This window comes from Spodoptera frugiperda, chromosome 11 (assembly GCF_023101765.2).
Source record: "Spodoptera frugiperda isolate SF20-4 chromosome 11, AGI-APGP_CSIRO_Sfru_2.0, whole genome shotgun sequence".
Classification (NCBI taxonomy): Eukaryota; Metazoa; Arthropoda; class Insecta; order Lepidoptera; family Noctuidae; genus Spodoptera; species Spodoptera frugiperda.
Genome location: NC_064222.1, coordinates 5,061,937 through 5,075,600, shown reverse-complemented (window position 1 = coordinate 5,075,600; position 13,664 = coordinate 5,061,937). Strand labels below are relative to the sequence as shown.

The following is a 13,664-nucleotide window of genomic DNA, read 5'->3' as shown; positions in this document are numbered from 1 at the left end:
CGTCAAATGGTCAAAGTTCTGGATCATGAAGAAGATAAAGTTTCTTATAAAAAAAAACAAAGTGCCTAATGAAATGCTTTATCTATTACATAATTTATTCAACAACTTGTATCTGTTCGTTCTGGTCTCCACCAGCAATGCTGGCTTCCAGATCCTCGACGTTCCAGTCGAAGCTGATGCCGGTCACCTCCTCCAGCCAGGAGTGGTAGTACTCCGGACGGACGTGACCTGGTGGGAATGGAAGGAGATTTTAAAAATAGAATTGTAGAATTTTGGCCGAAGGGTGTCATATACCGACGTTTTCGAGGCAGGCTACGTGACACCGAGCAGCGTAATGCGACGCCACGCATCGTCACATCGTGTGACCTTAATAATTAAATGTATAATTAATATTATTAAGGATGGGACCGTTGACATATGTCGGGCATGTCATAGCCCTGGTGAATCCATAAGACATATAATTTCTGGTTGTGGTCGTTTGGCTAATGGTGAATATTTGCATAGCCATAATCAGGTGGCCAAGATTATCCACCAGCAACTTGCTTTGCACTACCAACTTGTTGAGTTTGAGGTTCCATACAACAAGTATGCGCCCGATCCAGTTCTCGAAAACGGCCATATCACGTTGTACTGGGATCGATCTATCATCACAGACAGAACTATTGTAGCCAATAAACCTGATATAGTGGTGATAGACAGACAAGCGCGCCGCACGATGATAATCGATATCACCATCCCTCATGACGAGAACCTCGTGAAAGCTGAAAAAGATAAACAAATAAAATATCTTGACTTGGCTCACGAGGTTGTCGACATGTGGAATGTGGATTTGGCTATCATTGTGCCGATAGTCGTTTCGGCCAACGGTTTAATACCCAACAGCCTCGACAACCACCTTAGGAGGCTGGGGTTGGGCGGATGGATCAAGGGCCTGATGCAGAAGGCAGTACTCCTCGAAACGGCACGTATTGTGAGGAGGTTTCTGTCTTTGGAGCCCTAACCACCGGTAGCTTGGACCATGCTCCCGCTACTGGTCGGCTCCTATTTTTATATTTTTAAATGTTATTTTGTTTTTTATTTTTATAAGTAATGTTTAAAAATATAATTTTAGAGTGTTTTAAATAAATATTAAAAAAGTGTATAATTATATATTTATAGTATTTTTTGTTTTAGTATAGTATTATTTTATCAATAAGGACTTTCGTTGCCTGATGTAAATGAATAAAAAAAAAAACTGTTTGAACAGCTCCATGTTTCTTGACTACAGAAGAAGCTCTAATGTCGTAAGTTGTCTAGGAATGTTACGCGGCTGTTGTAATGCCGTATTTATAAATAGTGCTCAAATTAGTTAAATGAGAAAAATGCATTTTGTGGCTTACCTACTGGGCCTATTTTGCTAATTTTTTCGGCATATATGGTCAGCCAAGATGATAACAAATATGTGATTTAAATTAAGTCATTAGAGGTTTCTCCAAACGGCAGGCATGTATACTCGTTTGTAGACAGTAAAAAAATCAATTAGATATTTGAATAATATCATCCATCCAATACATAAATGTTCTATGACTTGCTTACTTCTAAAAATGGTTGAACTGATTACCTGATGGGTTATGGCTGCTGCAACCACGTGCGGATCCGAAGCTCATGATGCCGATCTGTGTGGGCTTGCCATCGATGTCTTCTATCGTTAGAGCACCACCACTGTCTCCCTGGGTAGAAAATATGTTGGTTAAAGTAAAGCAGACTGTAGACAAATAGTTCTAAGGAATGATTTCAAGATAGCTTGATAATGTTTTTTCTTTTTAATATAAGTGTTGCCCCACACTAGGGTTTTCTCCCGTGTCGTGGGTGCGTTTAAAAACATACATTTTCACATACACATGACACCCACTAGAATTGGAATTTAAAACGGAATATTTACCATGTTTTTCAATTTTTTTATTTTTATCCAATTTTTATGAGTTTCCGATATTTCGGCACTGTTGCAAGCGTCATGATCACGGATAAACTGTGTTAGTGAGCATGTCAGTTTAAAAACTTATAACATGACACCCAGACTCGAAACAACAATTTGTGGATCACACAAAGAGTTGCTCCGTGTGGAAATACGAGTAGAACCCGCTACACTTTGCGCTGCAGCCGGTCGCCCAGCCACCGCACCAACCGTGCAGTTTTAAATGTAAAATGTCTCACCGTGCAAGGGTTCTGCCTGGTGTCATTGTAGAACTGCGCGCAGATAGTCTTCCGATCATCGATGACTTGGCTGTGAGGGTACCAGGAGCGGCAGACCAGCATGGAGAGGCCGCGCTGGTAGGTCCACCTCAGGTTGTCGGGGACGATGGATCCAGCTAAGGAAAGGATAGATAAGAGATTGGTTACTACGATAAAACGCAAGATTTTCGTGCATATTTTATGAAGAAATTGGACATTGAAACAATTTCTGGAAACAATCTTACCTATAACATAATTATGTGTTTTGACACACACAACGTCACGCCTTTTTATCCCCGAAGGGGTAGACAGAGGTGCACGTTACAGCACGTAATGCCGCTATACAATGTACACCATTTGTGTTATAAGTCTTGAGCTAAATGCCATATACTGGGCACAATTCCAGACTCCGTGCTACTATTAAGAAATTTTCGAAAAACCGAAAAAACTACACCCAGCAATACTTTGCCCGACCGACCCGGGAATCGAAGCCCCCTCAATCATCATCAATCGAAGACCCCTTGTCTGGGAGTCGCACTTGCGACCACTCGACCAACAAAATCGTAGTCGGCGCAGTCTTGTAAATATAAATATAAATAGAATAAGGTGTTTGTATGCTTACGGGCCCACCAGTCGTCGGTACGTCCGTACCCGCTCTGTACCAGTTGCATGAGCGTGTACTCCATCGAGTTACGCTGACTGCTCTGTAGTCTGATTGGCTGGATGTAGTCTGCGGAAGAATATCATGTAAGGGATTATTCTAGTCACAACACAAAAAGAATGATTGAAATCGGACCAGTAGTTCCCGAGATTAACACGTTCAAACAAACAAACTTTTCAGTTTTATATATTAGTGTAGACTATACGTATAGATACTGCTATCAGGCAAGGAGAAAGAAAGAAAAATAATTAACTTAAATCATCCTATTTTTGTTGGGTGAAACCTTCAAAAGGCACCTTGCTTTTTGGGGAAAAAACTAGGAGTGTGGGATTTTTACCTCACTAAAACCTCCCCAGTGGCCATCATCTGCACCTAAAAGAGGCACCGGGTCCTCTTAGTAGACCAACCCCGGTTCCCTCCTTTCTACCTACCATTATAGGGGATGTAACGGTCCAGCTTCAGTACTGCAATGTCATCAGTCTGCACGGAGGTTTCCTCCAGGTCGTAGCCGTGGTGGATGTACCTCTCCTGGCTCTCAAGCATGTAGCCAGGGGTCGAGATGTCCACGTCTCCGAGTCGTACTATGTGTGTGTAGCGCCTGGAAGTAATATGAAAAGGGTTGTGAGAGTTTAAAGATTTTGTGTGGGAGAGCCATGCTTCGGCACGAATGGGCCGACTCGATCGGAGTGATACCAACGCCTCACAGAAAACCGACGTGAAACAACGCTTGCGTTGTGTTTCGTTGTGTGAGTGAGGTTACCGGAGGCCCGATTCTCCCCTTCCCAATCTTCCCAATCCCCGATTCCCGAACAACAACCCTTAAATTCTAACTCTCAAAAATCCGGCAACGCACTTCTAATGTCTCTGGTGTTTCAGGTATCCATGGGCGGCGGCGATTGCTTACTATCAGGTAATAAATACGTCTGCGGTAAGATAACCGATATTTGTTTCATAAAAAAAAATTATAACATTTTTGTTTGAGGGGAAATTCATCAATGTCTTCTTCCGCCTTGGGTGAGGCAACAGGGTGTGCCAAGTCAGTTATGACTTAAAACCATCCCGTTCTTATTCCTGCTCTTCGAGCTAGAGTCTCAGCAACCTATCAGGTCTACCACGGCTCTATATTGGGTATCAGCCCTACTGGGCCCCATCTGTGGTGGTCTGCTGGCTTTTATATTAATAACGGTGAAGTTTTAAAGAAATTTATTTAGGAACTGTCATGTGTTCCGTAGCCAAATGGCATAAAAACGGAACATAAAGATTCGTCATGTCTGTCTGTCCGTCCGTCCGTATTTTAGTAATATTTGTGGCTCAATTCGTTAGAAAAATATTGTATACCATCAAAAACACCCAATCCTCGCACCTCAGTTTTTCTACCGTAAAAAGTTGTGATATCCATGTAATTTATTTAGTCTCTACTTTAGGGACCTTTCTGTCTTAATTACTTATTGTTATCATATCAATATTACATTTATTTTACGTTTTAAATAATATAGATCGACTTGGTTTTCCCACGTAATCATGCAATAGATTAAACAATATAATACGAGAATGTAAAAACAAGTAGGTATACTTGTGTTTTCATGCGATGGCCAAGTCAATCGCTTTTTTGCTCGACTTGGCGGGGGCAGCTTTGAGCCCAGATCAGAAATCTATACTATACTAATATTATAAAGCTGAAGAGTTTGTTTGTTTGTTTTAACACGCTAATCTCCGGAACTACTGGTCCGATTTGAATAATTCTTTTTGTGTTGGATAGTCCATTTATCGAGGAAGGCTATAGGCTATAAAACATCACGCTATGACCAATAGGGGCCGAGCAGAGCGGGTGAAACTGCGCGGAAGTAGCTAGTAGTATATAAGAGTCGAAAAGGTGTAAACCATAACTTTAAACTTGAGTATTATCTTTTTGCGGTGTCTAATTTTCAGTGAAGATGATCTCTTGCGGAAAGACATACGCAATGGTGTATCAATGTCATGATAAGTTTTATCAAGGACTTATTTAATTGGTGTGATAAGGACAAAGCACTTTGATAGATTAAGTAATGATTTTTAAGTCTAGTCTACTTATTATTTCCGTGTTTTTTTTATGCAACACACCGGTAAACGTGCAGACGTATCACCTAATGGTATGCAATAGCCGCCGCCCATGGACACTTGAAACACCAGAAGCTTTGCAAGTGCGTTGCCGGCGTTTTGGGGATAGGAATTTAAGGGTTGTTGGGGAATCGGGGATTGGGAAGATTGGGAAGGGGGGAATTGGGACTCTGGTAGTTTGGGAAGGGGGGAATTGGGCCTCCGGTATGTTTGTTTAGATGGATTAAAGGCTACATGTCGTCCCTTAGCTTACAACACCGCTTAAGTCATTTTTACCAACTTTACAGGAGACGAAAAAAACTGCGCGGTGTTGCGACGCCAACCGACTTGAGCGCTGTCACTCACACAAAAAATAGCCATATAGCCATAGTCCATTAAGATAATGGGATGAGCTTCTTAATCTATATCATGAGACGAATGGTTCGACGCGCAATGCGCAGCTTCATCCAATGGCATTACAATGTAAAAACCGCCAATTTTCAACTTGAACGGTGTTGTTAGCTAAGGGATGATGTGTTTACCAACCTGGCCAGACAGTGGGCAGCAGTGAGGATCCACACGTTGGTGAGTATGGAGCCGGTGCATGCACTCACTAAGCCAGTATCTCCCACACTGCGGATGTTGACGGTGTGTGGAAACTGCCCGTTTACGGCCACCCATCCGTCGATGATTCTTGATCCTGAAAATTCGTTATAGGATTTTTAACAATGTCTTTTGAAATTAGGGTACTTTTTCTATTCAAAAATTTCAACGTCATTCGTTGCCAAGACGAATTTTTGTATAAAAATGCGAATTATCTATAGGCCTTTTTAATGATAAGTATTAATAAGAATGTCTTAAAAATTGACTTTAGGTTAGTGTGGAAGAGTCATGCTTCACCACGAATGAGCCGGCTCGACCGGTGTGATACCATGAGTCAGAAAATCGACGTGAAGCAACGCTTGTGACGTGTTTCACTATGTGGGGTTACCGAAGGCCCAATTACATCCCAATCCTCGATTCCCCAATAACCCTTAAACTAACTAACCTCCAAAAGGCAGGCAACAAACAAGTAGGTAACACTTCTGGTGTTTCGGGTGTCCATAGGCGGCGGCAATTGCTTACCATCACCATCAGGTAATCCGTCTGCTCGTTTACCGACGTATTCCATAAAAAAGACTCTTACCTCGAAGAGAATCTTCGATGTAAGCAATCTCTGGCTCAGCTGGCTCGCACTGAAATTTAGAAAGAAGATTTTCTGTTTTAAAATACTGCTTTAATTAATATTTCACTTTCCTTCCTTAACTTAACTTCATATCATAGCACTGTCCTCCTCAGTAAATGGACTATCCAACACAAAAAGAATTATTCAAATCGAACCAGTAGTTCCGTAGATTAGCGCGTTGAAACAAACAACTGCTGTAAAGAACATATCGGTCCAGCTTCAGCACTCCGATGTCATCACCTTGCGTTTTAAAACACTCACTGGTCTATGTCCATGCTATCAAGAACTTAAACTGTAGACTAAGAACTAAGAAGTTGATTAATAAATTAACTGCTTTAATTGACACATTGAACGCCGTGGTGGTCACCGGTGACCGACGTTAGCGGAGGATTTGCCTTCAACAGTTTTCTATTGGCAGTCAAAGACTTAATATTTCACTTTCCTCCCTTCTAATGTGTTCATTTACTTCGTTATTTATTAACTTTCTTCCGTGACCAAGTCTTTGTCATATGATAATGATTTTTTTGTGACTTTGTACACCCAGACTAATGGTACGCCAGATAATTTTGATAATTTACGATATCAATATTTGTATATTTATTATCTTGGTTTTTCCCCATCAAGTTCTCATCATCCTATCATATTCTATCCTATTAAGTCGTAGAAGCCAACTCGCTGAAGCCCGTTGAACAATTTTACGTTAGGTAGGAGAAAGAAATGGGATTTTAGCCGATAATTATCATCCCTCTATGCACTATAAAAGTATACTAAAGAAGATTGATGCAGGACTATTTTACAATATGGAAGAAAATGATTGGGTGATGCTTGTGGGTGGTTAATGGACTGGTAGATATGGTAACTCCGGAGCTGCGGACAGCCTTCAGAGCTGCGGACTGCCTGACGGATTACCGGAGCTCCGGCTCGAAGAGCAGGAGTAAGAATGGGGTGGTTTTAAGTCAGTAAGAGTCTGACACTCCTTCTCGCCTCGCCCAAAGCGAGAGAAGCCATTGGATGATTTTCCTCCCTCAAAAAAAAAAAGGTAGAAGAAATAAAGGATTTCAACCGACAAATATCATCTCTCTATGCACTATTTAATAGTCACTAAAGAACAATCCTCCTTTGAGGTAGTACTATTGTACAATATGGAGGAAAATGATTGGGTTGTGGTTGTGAGTGGCTAATGGACTGGTAGATATGGTAACTTCGGAGCTGCGGCCTGCCTAGCGGGTTACCGGGGCTCCGGCTCGAAGAGCAGGATTAGGAATAGGGTGGTTTTTAGTCAGTAAGAGTCTGACACTCCTAAGGCAAGAGAAGCCATTGGATGATTTGACATGATGATACATACGGATAAACAGGCAGGGGGTGACTGGCAAACCCAATTAATGACTCCCGGACACGGGAGCAACATACGTTATTCAATGACTTGCTTTCGCTGGGTGAAAGGGGGTGTCAGACTCTTCCTGACTTAAAACCACGCCGTTCGTATCGGTCTTAAGTATGTAAAATACATATCAATCAAAATGCCATTATTATATTATTATATTTTGATGATTTAAATGATAAATGGCATTTTGATTGATTGATTGGTAATTTGAAGATTTAATGTAAATACTAATATTAATTTAGGTATTTACCTGAGCGAGACCAACGACGAGGAATAATCCAAGAAGGTACAGGACGGCCATCTTTGTAAAACAACCAGTGAAGCTTGTGTTCTCAGCTATATAATGTGTGTAATCCGCGCAACACCGTCAGAGGATTAGCAGATAATGTAATTATCGTTACATATTAAATGTAAATCGTAATTAATTTACTGATTTAATTGTCTTATCTTTACGGCTATGGTAATATGAAATACGTTATTCATTCGATGTTTGTTTTCACTTAGTAACAAATGAAGTTGGCACTACTTTCTAAGGAGTTCATTTGTGCTAAGGAGGAGGAGAGCGCTTGAGCGAACGATTCTTCTTTCTCATTCCCCAGCATCCACAGGACACAGTCGTCGGGAATCGCGTGACGATCTCCCGTCACCGTAATTCTGCGGACGGCGAGCACGGGTAGCTCGCTGCTCACCCTGTGTGGACACGCCTGTCCAATAAAGACTTTTAACCATATCAAAGACGTTATTAATCATATTCGAAGTGCCAATAATAGAAAATAATATTGTACAAAGCAATAGCTACGTTTATTAAAACATTATTACAGTTTTAGTTATCAACAAATCTGATTTGTTCGCTCTCGTCTTTACCACCAGGCGTGGTCTTCAAGTCTGCGACGTTCCAGTCGAAGTTGATGCCGGTGGTCCTCTCCAGCCAGGAGTGGTAGTACTCCGGACGGACGTGACCTGGTGGAAATATTGGTAGATTTTTATATACTAGTAGGTACTTTGTGGTATACAACGTGTAACAAAAAGGGGGTATACATAATATCAAGTGCACGGTTTCTAGACAACATTACAAACGATACGGGAAGGGTTTTTTAAAGTCATGTTTTCATGGTACCAAGTTATGATTTTTTCCAAACGCCCGCCGCGCGAATCAAAATTAGGTAGACAGGTACTAGGCGATCAGATTGATAGAAGAAATGTTTCGTAACACTAGCGAGTGACCCTTGTAGTGTTGTGACACGTTTGTATGATTTGAAATCAAGAACCATGCGATACCAAGTATTTGGTACAATTTTTTTTTAAACGAATTTTAAGCTGAAGCAGCTTTGTGTAGAGATTCTATTCAACCTGTATTCATCAGGGCTTCTTGATGTATATGGGTATTTTGTTACACGTTGTATATCTGAACTCTAGATATAAATGACTTTTTTATAAATATAATTTTAAAATCGCCTACTGGCATTGAGCAAACGTGGCGATTAATGCTCAAACTTTCTCCGCGTGAGAAGAGACATTTGGTCAGCAGTGGCCTGTTTCTAGGCTGTTGATGTTGATGCTCCAGTTTACGAAGAAACAGAAATGATAAGGTGCTTTTTACCTGATGGGTTCTGATGGTTGCAGCGCCAGGATCCGAAGCTCATGATGCCGATCTGTGTGGGTTTGCCGTCAAGATCCACCAATGTTAGAGCACCACCACTGTCTCCCTGGGAATAAAATAAAGAAGATTAAGTTAAGGTGGTTGTTGGGAAGCAGGTTTCGGTATACTGTCATTAATATCATAATATTCTGAACTATGTCCATTTTCTAGAGTTTGCCGTAATCTCCGGCCTTTTTTAAGGGGGAAAATTATCTAATGACTTCTCCCGCCTTGGGCAAGGGGAGTGTCAGACTCTTACTGACTAAAAACCACCCCGTTCCTACTCCTGCTTTTCGTGCCAGAGTCCAGTAATTACGCTAGGTAGTCCGCAGCTCTCGAATCTCCGAGCTTAGGAGTAAATTAATACATATTTTAAGATTTCAAATTTCAAGATTTTTAAATGACTTAAAAAAAAGGATATTATCGTTTGGCCAAACCGATTGCGATGCGGTTTTTAGCATAGTATTTTTCAGACTTAGGAGAAATATTTTGGGGAAAATATCTGACTTAAAAAAAATGGAATGGCTATGCCTTTTCTTTAAAAAAAGTTTCAAATCGTAAGATTTAAATATCCCACCGTGCAAGGGTTTTGTGTGATGTCATTGTAGAACTGCGCGCAGACGGTCCTTCGATCATCGATCATCTCGCTGGTCGGGTACCAGGAGCGGCAGGCCTCTATAGAGATGCCGAGCTGGTAGGTCCACCTCAGGACGTCGGGGACGATGGATCCAGCTAAGGATAGATAAGAGATTGGTTACTACGATAAAGCGCAAGATTTTGGTCCCTATTTTATGAAGAAGAAGAATGAAGAAGAATTGTTTGCAGTCCCTAGACTGGAAACAATTTCTGGAAACAATGTTACCAATGTATAACATAATTTATATGTTTTGATTGAATTATTAAAATGAATTGATAAAGTGGTTTCTTATTCTAACATTAGAACTTAAGACGGGATATTTACCATGTTTATTTATGTCTATGAGTTTCCAGTTCATCCGTGATCATGGCGCTTGCAACAATGCCGAAATATCGGAAACTCATAGACATAAATAAACATGGTAAATATCCCGTCTTAAATTCTAATGTTAGTGTTAGTGACCATGTCAGTTTAAAAACGGTTTTTTTTGTTGTTAAGAAGTTTTTTTTCACTTACCAACCCACCAGTCGTCGGTACGTCCATACCCGCTTTGAGTCAGCTGCAGGTTGGTATATTCCTCAAAGTTACGCTGACTGCTCTGTAGCCTGATTGGCTGGATGTAGTCTGAGGAAGAAGAACGAATATTCATGAACAGCCCGTGATAGCCTACTGCTGGATTATGAGCCTCTTCTACATAAGAGGGATTGCTATAATTTGTACGCTTTATAAATTGGAAATCGCAGTTTTCAAGTTTTTAACGTTCAAGTTTATGAGAAGGAAGTAATGCTGTCAAGCAGTGGCGGCAAAGCGAATTGAGGCCCCTTGCATGTTTTTTATCCCTTACTTTAGTGATCACAGAGGGGGTGGGCTTTATAGATCTTATAACTCTTACAAGCTTTGTTTTAAGTCCCTTAGTCCGTTGGAGTCTCTTAGTCAGGAGAAAAGTATTCTACTCTTCTATCACCACTCTACTTACATCCTACATTGCAGTATGGTAATTATTATCTAGTCTAGAGATCAGAACAGAAATTCGACTTATTATTCAGATCAGATGAAAGATTCTTTTTTTCAACATAATCACAACTGTGATCTTCACCATATTACATCTATTTCCTCAGAAGATTAGTAAGAAACCCCTACCTCCATATGGTATGTAGCGGTCCAGCTTTATGACTCCAATGTCATCAGTCTGCACTTGTATGTCGTTTGTGTCGTAATCATCGTGGACGTACCACTCCGTCGCTTCCACCATGTACCCTGGAGTCGTGATGTCTATGTGTCCTAGTCGGACAACAAATGTGTAGCGGCTAGAAGAAGAAGAGTCATAAATTGGTGTGACAGAAAACGAATGGGTGTGACAGACAATGAATGGGTGTGACAGAGAAGGCATGGGTGTGACAGACAATGAATGGGTGTGACAGACAATGGGTGTTTCGTCAGTGAGTGTTGAGGGGTTTTGTGGTAAAAAATCTATAAGTTTTTGTGATAGGATGGTTTTTCAGGGTTTCACTTAAATGGTATATGAGTAAATCAATTCCAAATATCAGCAACGACCATGTTCATTTAAGTGATTTTATTCAACCAAAAACAGTTGAAATGGTAAATTCTTGAGGTAAGACCAAAAAGTATTGTATAATATCATTAGAACTTAGAACGGGATATTCATCATCCGATGAACTGAACAGTTCATCCGTGATCATGGCGCTTGCAACAGTGCCGAAATATTGGAAACTCATAAAAACGAATAAACATGGTAAATATCCCGTTCTAAGTTCTAATGATATTACTAGTGACCATGTCAGCTTAAAAACTTATATAGTATTGTATAAGAACCTGGCCAGACAGTGAGCAGCAGTGAGGATCCATTCATTGGAGAGTATGGAGCCGGTACATCCAGCCACACCTCCTGTAGGCCCAACTCCACGAATGCTGGCGGTGTAAGGAAACTGGCCATTCACAGCCTCCCAGCCGCCCACGATTCTAGATCCTGGACATTAAATAAGATTAATAGTTGTGACCATGGTTATATCCATAAAAATAAAATATTTTTGATAGAAAACTCTTACCTCGAAGAGAATCTCCGATATATGCGATCTCAGGTTCGATCGGCTCGCACTAGAATTTAGAAAGGATAGAAGAATATATTTGGATTTCTGTTAACATAAATTAATTGAATCTTAACAAAAATGGTTCTCCAACTAAGTTAGCTAACTTTTTAAACACTTTTAAATTAGATTTTAATAAAAATAGTAGTCAGAAACTCATATACAGTAATGGTGGAAAATAAAAGCAATGTTTTGGAGAAAATCGTTAAATGGTACTGCACTCAGATACTGTAATGGAAAATGGAAGCTAATTTTATGGAAAATTAAATAGTACTGCACGTCAATGAACCATCAATTAATCAGAGGTCTTGTCACCACATTATACACATTTACAAAAAATAGCATTTATGTTCATCGTAAGTAATTAAGAAGGTACCTGAGCGAGACCAATGATGAGGAGTAACCCAAACAAGTAAAGGCCGGTCATCTTGGAAACACAACTAGCATCTACCACTGGATCTTGCTTCCTTAGAGTATTTATGCGGTTTTGTTTAGCAACACTGCATTAGGGGGTTTTTGATACGCTTCGTGGCTTAGCAGATAATAACTATCTTAGTACGCTAATCGATAAAATCGATTGTTATTTTATCAATCGCTGGACAAATGTAAGGATTTGTGTTCCAAAATTTGAGTGCATTTAGTGCGGTGAAGATCCACACCTCGCTTCTCTATGTACCTTTGCCGCGAAATATTTATTTCCTGCACGCACTTGAGAGTTTGTGCGGGTGCGAACTCGTGGCCCGACCAGAACCAGAGACGTCCGTACGGTGCGTTGCGTTCCGCGCGCGCCTCAAAGAGCAATCAGACCACCATAGATGAGACTCAGTAGGATTGATGCCTGATCCGGAGCTGCGGACTACCTAGCGGGTTACCGGAGTTCGAGCTCGAGAAGCAGGAGTAGGAACGGGGTGGTTTTTTGTCAGTAAGAGTCTGACCCTCCCTCTCGCTTTGCCCGAGGCGGGAGTGTTGTGAGTGGCATTGAATGATTTTCTCCACTCAAAAAAAATAACCCACTTGAGAGTTTGAAAGGGGTTTGACTAAGGGCTTGTAATAAGAAATTCTTGATTTTCAGGGGGGAGAATCATTAAATTAAAGGTGAAAGGGAGTGTCAGACTCCTACTGACTTAAAACCACCCCGCTCCAACTTCTGTTTCGATCCGGAACCTTGGTAATCAGTATGGTTGTCCGCAGCCCTGGCCAGTCAGTAAGAGTCTAATGAACCACCCCTAAACCATCTCTTAACTGAAAGTTTCTAAGGATAACGTAGCACCTAAACTAACCCCTTACTTGTACACACCTACCGTTACTTAAATATTGGTGAAAACCAAAATGCCGTTAAGTGGTACCTATTTTAACTTAGAGATTCCTTAGCAATAGGGATGATGACGGGGTATGGAAATTAAAAGTCTATTTACTCCGTCAGTTATGTAATGAAAATTATTTTGTCATATAAGATAACAATACTTAGATAAAACGAATCAAAGTTTAGGAGAGGGAGCAAATACGTCATTTCTACGTACATATAATATCGTACCTAGAAGTAATGTCACGCGGTATTTCAAATCGACATAATATCTTTGAAAGTATTTGTTTCCATAAGAAAACTAAAAATACGTGTCTAATGTTTTAAAATAATCTATAAGACGGACATTGAATTAAAAATTAGTCATCTACCATTAGGAGGGTTTGCTAAAAAAATACAGTCCCTTTCATCTCCCCTAGGTGA

General features: G+C 40.5%; 2 protein-coding genes across 2 annotated transcripts; both read right to left on the bottom strand.

Annotated features, from left to right (window-relative positions):
- Positions 1-64: 64 nt before the first annotated feature.
- On the bottom strand, positions 65-7,929 carry LOC118275036 (collagenase). Its single transcript, XM_035592880.2, has 8 exons — positions 7,808-7,929; positions 6,135-6,183; positions 5,495-5,648; positions 3,304-3,470; positions 2,834-2,941; positions 2,194-2,348; positions 1,601-1,709; positions 65-228 (listed from the first exon to the last, which is right to left on the bottom strand). Exons 1-8 carry the CDS (start codon positions 7,856-7,858, stop codon positions 95-97), a joined length of 927 nt encoding a protein of 308 aa, XP_035448773.2. The 5' UTR covers positions 7,859-7,929; the 3' UTR covers positions 65-94.
- Positions 7,930-8,334: 405 nt separating this feature from the next.
- On the bottom strand, positions 8,335-12,434 carry LOC118274984 (collagenase). Its single transcript, XM_035592809.2, has 8 exons — positions 12,315-12,434; positions 11,900-11,948; positions 11,667-11,820; positions 10,974-11,140; positions 10,350-10,457; positions 9,774-9,928; positions 9,158-9,263; positions 8,335-8,517 (listed from the first exon to the last, which is right to left on the bottom strand). The coding sequence occupies exons 1-8, from the start codon at positions 12,363-12,365 to the stop codon at positions 8,381-8,383; spliced, it is 927 nt and encodes a 308-aa protein (XP_035448702.2). The 5' UTR covers positions 12,366-12,434; the 3' UTR covers positions 8,335-8,380.
- Between the last annotated feature and the right edge of the window lie 1,230 nt (positions 12,435-13,664).